This window comes from Scardinius erythrophthalmus, assembly GCF_964197995.2.
Source record: "Scardinius erythrophthalmus genome assembly, chromosome: 11".
In the NCBI taxonomy this organism is placed as follows: Eukaryota; Metazoa; Chordata; class Actinopteri; order Cypriniformes; family Leuciscidae; genus Scardinius; species Scardinius erythrophthalmus.
In genome coordinates this window covers 3,414,440-3,422,756 of record NC_138231.1, presented here as the reverse complement: position 1 = coordinate 3,422,756, position 8,317 = coordinate 3,414,440, and the positions used below count along the sequence as shown (strand labels likewise).

Here is an 8,317-nt window from a genome sequence, read left to right as displayed (position 1 = left end):
CAAATTGTGAATCTCCAGTTGGTGATTGTCATTTGATTGTCGTTTAATTATATCAAGTGCTGTGAGAAAAGGCTATAAATCTCCACCTCCTACATCCTCACACTTCTTCTTTATGTGGACAGATGTGACGTAATGACGCAAAGACATGCTTGAATTTCCCGCGGAAATCCCCCAATACCACTGGAATTATAACAAGCTTACCGTTTTGAATCGAGGCAAGTAGAGAGTTTTGAACACTGAGTGGTTATGTACTTGCTCAAAATATTATTTTGGATAATTTTTAACCCAAAAAAGTTACGGACTGCAGCTTTAACTAATGAACCTTATTGTAAAGTGTTACTATCTATCTATCTATCTATCTTAGGAAGAGTGGGCTATAGCTTGACCAAAACATAGTTAGGTGAAAAGGTGACATCTATTCTCGGTAACTAATTTGGAAATTAAATACTCAGGATGGATATCGTGTATCCAAACACATTCGCGCAGACCGAAAGAGAGAGAGAGAGAGAGAGAGAGAGAGAGAGAGAGAGAGAGAGAGAGAGAGAGAGAGAGAGAGAGAGGTGGAAAGTTAGTGGCGCTCCGGGATCTCTGCCAGAAAACACGGACTTCTTTTAATTTTTGGAGACATGGATGTCATTATAAATGCGGCACGGCACACCTCGGACTCTATCCGCACGGACACTTCTCCATATAGCCTATAACTTGGTGAATATCGGCACATAACGGTTCCGCTGAGATGAGAGAGCTCATAGGAATGGCGCTGGCGCTCGTTGTTCTGAAAGTTCACGGGGGGAAAATCAGTGACGGTCATTGTGTGGAGGGAAAATGCTTCGCCATCCAAACCAACAGTTTGAGTTTTGATTCGGCACAGCGAGTCTGTCAGGAGAGAGGAGGACATTTGATGACCGTACGCCACAGAAAATCGGCCAATATTCTTGCTAAATTGTTGAATGGCACTTCTGGAAACTTTTGGCTTGGGCTGAGATATCAGTGTTCACATTCAAACGATGGGTTAAAGGGATACAAATGGGTCACGGGAGACAACGAAAGCCACTACATCAACTGGGAAAGCGACCGAGCGGATTGTTCTCCACTATGTGCTTCAGTGTCACAAAAAGTTCCGAAATGGTCCAAAAGACCCTGCGATGACATAATCGATGGTTATTTGTGCGAATATGAAGACCTCAATTATTGTCAGCCACTGAGCAACGGTTCAGCAATCGTATATGAAACTGCTTTTGGGTTTAATGCAAGCGAACTCCTCCAAGAAATTCCTCCAGGCACAATAGGGACATTACAGCCGCTGAGAACGAAACATGTTTGTTTAGAAGGCGAGTGGCTTCAAGCACCTTGGAGTTGTGAGTTTTTTCTTGGTGGATGTGATTATAAGTGCGATGGGAGCTTTCCTAACATCACATGCATCTGTCAGGCTGGATTTAAACTCGACAGTAACCGAGTCACATGCAGCAAACAGGACGCTTGTACATACGGGGAATGCGAGCCGGTGTTTCAAGCTGCACATGCAATGTCTCCCGAAGATTGCAAGCCCGGCTTTCGCAAAGAAAGTGGCATTTGCGTTGATGAAGACGAATGCGAGTCTGCACCATGCGAGCACGAATGCACCAACACTGAAGGTAGTTATCAATGTTCATGCTATGATGGATTCATACAGTCGACGAAGGACATGCACATATGTATATTGCACTGTACAGATTACGAGTGCCCAGCTGACTGTGACCCCAATAACAACGCCCAGTGCAACTGCCCCGATGGTTTCCTACTTGAAGATGAACAAAAATGCGTTGACATTGATGAATGCGAAAGTGATTACTGTGACCATGATTGTGAAAATACACCTGGAGGGTTTGTATGTTCCTGCAGTGAAGGATACTTGCTTTTGGACCAGGTCAAATGTGTGAGAGAAGACTTTGATGGTTCAGGAAGCTCAACACCTTTTGATGTTTCTATATCTACAAGTAAACCCCCAACCGACAAGCCAATGTCAATCTCATTGGGCAGTCTTTTGGCAATAATGGTTTGCATTGTAACTTGTATTGTCTTTCTGGTCGGCCTCGCTCACTTCACATTGAGACGTTTTTGTATCTAATTTTATATCTGGGAAATAGCGTTCTGTGACACTGTAGGCTATGTTGAATGTCAAAGTTTTTTGTGTGTCTGTTTGTTAATGATGGATTTGCGGCCACATTATTGTTTTAAGATTTGCTGAGTAAAAGTAAAAAGTTATAGTTTTTATTTTGAAATAAAAATATGAAATTAGACCCTTGGGGTAAGATGCGCCACCCAGAATTGGCATGTTATAACTAAAATTAGCAAATGTTTTATTTATTTCCTATAATAGCACATTGGCTGATGCCATTATGCTAAACTTATTTCTAAATATGTTACAATTTAAACATAAATGCACGTTGTTTAAATAAATGCACAACTTCCCTCATGTTATAGGCTATAGAGTGTCAGAAAACCTTAACTTTGCACAAGTTTGAATAACTCAATGTCAGTATTCCTAAATGGTGGTGTTTGAAGAGAATAAATACTATTTTAATATAACGTGTCGTGTGGCAAATTTCATTTACAGAACCTTGTTTCGTTCTCTCTTGCTTCATCAACATCTCTGTCCAAATATGCTGATAGATTGGAAAAGACATGCGCAGTGCAGCATTAATGAACTATTTCTAAACGTTCTATTTTTATTTTATTTCCAGGATAGGCCAGTGTTATTGCCCTCCTACAGCGGATTCTGCTGGTTTTCCTATAGTTGGTTAATATCGCTCTCTAGTGGGCAGTAAGGAACAAGTTACTTCATACTCGTACATTGCTCATAAAGGCTAGTGTTTTTTTCTTTGAGTGGCAAGGGTTAATGTTCAGTCATTTTTGTTGGCTAATCCTTGATCATTACTGTGTTGTACAATTGTATATCTACGCTGAATATGTTTTTGTAAATAAATGAACGGCGATTCTGTAACTGGTCTAACTAAAATCCAAAATAACAAAATGTTAAAATATGCTACCGTTGAAAACTTCCGAATTTATGAATGAAGCTGACACAAAGGTAGTTTTTCCAGAGTTACAGCACTCAAACGTGCAGAACTCCTCACCGGAAAATGAATCACTGCGTCAGAAAGTTATTTCCTATTTCAGAAATGTTGAGAAACAAATGAAATGAAGGGAGAGAGAACGGAGGAAGAATTCACTTTTGCCGGAACTCACGCGAGAGGAAGACGGGTAGTTCTTTATCTAACTCTGATAAAATTGCGTTATTGAAACGTTCTCAGTATTTAATACTACCACAACAAGACTTAAGAAAACGCTGTATGGATTAGGGACCGAACCTGGTAAGACGCTAAATTATTGCTCTGTTATAGGCATCAAATTGTAGTAAAATTTTTTTTTTTAAATCACTGAACCTTTACCTTAAGCAAACAATGAGTAAGATAAACTTGTTCTACATAAATATTAACTTTCATAGCACAGCCGCTCAAGGTTTTTTGCTTTTGTTTTTTTTTCACAGTGCTCTCAGAATGGGATATACATTCACACTGATCCTCTTTGGATTGTGCATCAACACTGAAGTTGTGAAATGCACCTCTGTGTGTTCAGTTCATGGTTATGCTGCCTTCTGCGCATTTAAAGGTCTTCATCAGGTGCCAGAGCTGCCCACTTATGTAAACTTTGTGGATCTGAGTTTTAACAGCATTGCTGAACTCAACGAAACATCCTTTCCTCGTCTTGAAGGTCTACTAGTCCTTAAACTGGAGCAACAAACACCAAGACTTGTGATCAGAAACAACACGTTTAGAAGACTCTCCAATCTTAGAGGACTTAAACTAGACTACAACCACTTCCTGAAAATAGAGACAGGAGCGTTTAACGGATTATCCAACCTTGAGATTCTCACTCTCACTCAGTGCAGTTTAGATGATGCCATTTTGTCTGCTGACTTCCTCAAACCTCTGGTGTCTCTCGAGATGCTTGACTTGCGTGAGAACAACATTCAAAGAATCCAGCCGGCATCATTCTTTTTAAACATGAGGAGATTCCATCGGCTCGATCTCTCTCGCAACAAAGTGAAGAGCGTCTGTGAAGAAGAGCTCCTCGGCTTTCAGGGTAAACATTTCACGCTTCTGAAACTGTCCTCCGTGAGACTGCAAGACATGAACGAGTACTGGTTAGGATGGGACAAGTGTGGAAACCCATTTAAGAACATGTCCATAACTGAACTGGATCTGTCTGGAAACAGCTTTAATGTAAACATGGCAAAGCGTTTTTTTGATGCAATCACTGGTACCAAAATCCAAAGTCTCATTCTCAGTAACAGTTACAGCATGGGCAGTTCTTTTGGTCATAACAATTTAAAAGATCCAGATAAATTCACATTTAAGGGACTTGAGGCGAGTGGTATTACAATTTTCGATTTGTCCAAATCAAAAATTTTCGCTTTGTCAAATTCAGTATTTACTAATTTTCCAGATCTACAACAAATTACATTGGCACAAAATGAGATCAACATTATTGAAACTGATGCATTTTTGGGTATGACAAATTTACTAAAGCTAAACCTGTCCAAAAACTTTTTGGGTAGTATTGATTCCAATACATTTCAGAATCTAGAGAAACTTGAGGTGCTTGATTTGTCTTATAACCATATAAGGGTTCTTGGAGATAAATCATTTCAGGGTCTCCCAAGTTTACTCATCTTAAATTTAACAGGAAATGCTCTTGAATCAGTTCATGAATTTGCAACCCTACTAAACCTGAAGACACTCTACTTGGGTGAGAACAGAATTTCATCTTTGTCTGGTTTATCCAACATTGCTAAAAACCTCACAACCCTTGACCTGGAATTCAACAGATTAAAGGACTTGTCAGATCTGTACACAATACTACAGGAATTTCCTCAAATAGAACAAATCTTTCTTCAAAGTAACAAGTTTTCGAGTTGTTATAATCAAAGACAAATGGTGGCTTCAGACAAACTACAACTTCTTCATCTTGGACTTTCAGCGATGCAGCTGATCTGGTCAGAAGGAAAATGTTTAAACGTGTTCAACAATCTTCACCAGTTAGAACAGCTTTCTCTGACTGCCAATGGACTACAGTCACTTCCGAAAGACATTTTCAAAGACCTTACTTCTTTGTTGTTTTTGGATTTGTCCTTCAACTCTTTGAAGTACCTTCCAAAAGGTATATTCCCTGAAAGTCTTCAAATACTTAATCTTGAATATAATTCTATTTATTCAGTAGATCCAAATCTCTTTAGCAGCCTCCACTACCTCAGCCTGATCAAAAACGATTTCCGCTGCGATTGCAAGTTAAGGGATTTCCAAACATGGCTCAATCAAACCAACGTAACCATTGTTCACCCCATTGAGGATGTGACATGTGCAAGTCCTGAGGATCAGTACATGGTTCCGGTTGTGAGATCCAACATACAATGTGAGGATGTAGAGGAAGAGAGGAGATCTGAAAAACTAAGGCTTGTGCTTTTTATTTTCTGTACCGCACTTATCATATTACTCACTGCTAGCGCCATCATTTATGTCCGTCGGCGTGGCTACATCTTCAAGCTTTACAAAAAGCTCACTGGCAATCTTGTGGATGGAAAGCGAGAGGAACCTGATCCTGATCGATTCTTGTACGATGTGTATCTTTGTTTTAGTTCCAGTGATATGAAGTGGGTAGAAAGAGCGCTGCTGAACAGACTAGACTCTCAGTTCTCAGAGCAAAACACACTCCGCTGCTGCTTCGAGGAGCAAGACTTCATACCCGGGGAGGACCATCTTACCAACATGCGAAACGCAATCCAGAACAGTCGAAAAACCCTTTGTGTGGTGTCTGAACGTTTCCTCAAGGATGGCTGGTGCCTAGAAGCCTTTATTCTGGCACAAAGATGGATGGAAGTGGAGCTAAAGGACATTCTGGTGGTGCTGGTTGTAGGGAACATACCGCAGTACAGGTTACTGAAGTTCAAACAAGTGAGATCCTACATTGAGAACAGAAGATACCTTCAGTGGCCCGATGACAACCAGGACTTGGAGTGGTTTTATGACCAACTTCTGCATGAAATAAGAAAAGATACCAAGGTTAATCAAACAAATCAACCAACCAACCAACCAAAGCCTGAAGCATTGAATGTCCATGCAAACACAGCAGTATAATTATGGTATATTTGTTGATTATGCATTCTGTAAAACCTTACCTAATCACCGAAGGTTTCCAATTAGTTAGAATGCATAATGCAGATGCATTTTATCATGTTTTCTATGTGTATACATATGTGTGTGTGATGAGTTATTTATAATGAAAGAATATTTCATTCATAACATTCCATTTCTATTCTCTCACAAAACAGCTGATATAAAATATTGTCTGTGAACCTGCTGATATTTTCATTAAATGTCTGAAATGCTAATTATAGCAGAATGTGTGCAGAAGTGGATAAAGACCTCAGGATACTTTGCAAAACCTAAACATCTTCAACCACTTCCCAACGGAGCTTGTAAATTCATAATGTAATATGAATTAGAAATGAAGAAATTAAGCAAATGCCTGCTTTATCTGTAAATAAATGTACAACCTAAAAATGGTAACTGAAAAAAAAGACACTCAGTGTACTTTGACCTTATTTCCTAAATACTGGCAAAATTGCAAAACTAGGAAACCACTAGTGAAAAAAACACGATGACACAATCTGACCGTATGTTTTTGGATTTGGACAGTTCGTACATTAATGAAATTTGTTAAGACACCGCAGTATTGACAAATGTTGTCATGGCCTGTGTCCTTTGAACAGGAAATATAGCAACAAGGCCCCACAGCAACATCCGGGGTCACATGCCTGATTATGTAAATACTGAAGTGAAATCTCACCATGGCTGACAATTCTGTTGTCTTCATTGAAAAATGTATAATATTATATCCTTAGTTGACCTCACAATGCCATCTGGCCAAATTTCCTGTTATGATCCCTTCATTGTAATAAGGCATATTGAAAAAGAAGACAACATTGCAAAACTAATATTAACATTCTGCATTCTGCTTTATACAGAAAGCAATCTCTCAGTGCACCTTGTGTAAACATAGCTGACCAAAGAATAGCCTTCAAATTCATTTCCTGTTCCCATAACAAGAAAAAATAAATAAAATGTAATTAACTAACAGTATAGTCTTTATATTGTATTCATATTCTATTTATTTCCCACAGTTGTGACATCAGACTGAAAGGTTCGTATAACAACATGTCCTTCTTGAGGCACATGCAGGAAGTTGCTTTTAAAAACATCCCCATTGAGAAGTCGGGTCCATTGTGCAATCAAAAACCCTTTTCTTTATTTGTTTTGGCTTCGAGAGTTACTTTTTGTTTGAACTCCCATCTTACACCATGGTGTTGAATGTTTATTAAATTGGATGCAACATTTTACATAACAGTGATTTTATGACTAATGTACACAATTTAATTTAGCTTCTGTTACATAAATGACCTCTCCCAATATTCGAATTACAGTATGCAAAAACAGAAGTGCATTAATTATGGTCATATATTATATGCAAAAATTTAACATAATACTTTTCACTTGGCCAGGTTTTCAGCTAATGCAGATTTCTATTGACAAGAGCTCTGATTTGTTTCTGGTTAACAATGAAAGACATTGTTAGATGTAAGTATTTTGGTTCCGTTTTTTTCTGTGCCTGTCATTTGACCCAGTTCACTTTTTTTTTTTTTTTTTTTGATTAATCATCCTGTTCACCTGTGTTCTCATCAATCAGCTTGTTAGGTCTTTTGATTGCTGTGTATTAAGCCTTCAGTTTGAGTTATTTCCCTCTCTGGTATTGTTTGTGTTAATGTAATTTTGACTCTAATTTTGAAAAATAAAATATAGGCCATCATATAAATACATAAAATATTTTAATAAATTATAAAACTATAAATATCTAACTTAGTTTCTAGAACCTTTGTGACAGAATTTCCTCCTTAACATAAAAGAGGAATAATACAACTTTCTCCAATTAGTTTATCAAATAAATTCATCTCTCAAAATAAATTAACTGCCATCAGGTGTCCCCTTATGTAACCTGACATTAAAATAACTTTATAGCTTTCATATACAGCAAAATATATTATTCGTTTCGTTTGTTTGCACAGATCACTTTAACAAGTCTTAACAACAGATGCTATTCTTACCTTTAAACTGCTTTGTTTGCAGTCTGCCAATAAACAAAAACAACCGTATCTTATACAATGTGATGTACCAGGGTTTTTAAAATCTGATAAACCACTCATACAATTAGTAATTAGTAA

General features: G+C 38.1%; 2 protein-coding genes across 2 annotated transcripts; both read left to right on the top strand.

The window, feature by feature from the left end:
* Nucleotides 1-592: 592 nt before the first annotated feature.
* LOC308698862 (thrombomodulin-like) lies at nt 593-2,975 on the top strand. The gene has a single exon (XM_081379281.1). It carries the CDS (start codon nt 737-739, stop codon nt 2,105-2,107), a length of 1,371 nt encoding a protein of 456 aa, XP_081235407.1. The 5' UTR covers nt 593-736; the 3' UTR covers nt 2,108-2,975.
* Nucleotides 2,942-7,183, top strand: LOC308698861 (toll-like receptor 5). The gene is made up of 2 exons (XM_081379280.1): nt 2,942-3,353; nt 3,530-7,183. The coding sequence occupies exon 2, from the start codon at nt 3,540-3,542 to the stop codon at nt 6,174-6,176; it is 2,637 nt and encodes an 878-aa protein (XP_081235406.1). The 5' UTR covers nt 2,942-3,353; nt 3,530-3,539; the 3' UTR covers nt 6,177-7,183.
* Nucleotides 7,184-8,317: the final 1,134 nt, after the last annotated feature.

Bases quoted from the DNA above. Each gene is read 5' to 3' on its own strand.
- LOC308698862 (XM_081379281.1), top strand. From the start codon at position 737: ATGAGAGAGCTCATAGGAATGGCGCTGGCGCTCGTTGTTCTGAAAGTT.
- LOC308698861 (XM_081379280.1), top strand. From the start codon at position 3,540: ATGGGATATACATTCACACTGATCCTCTTTGGATTGTGCATCAACACT.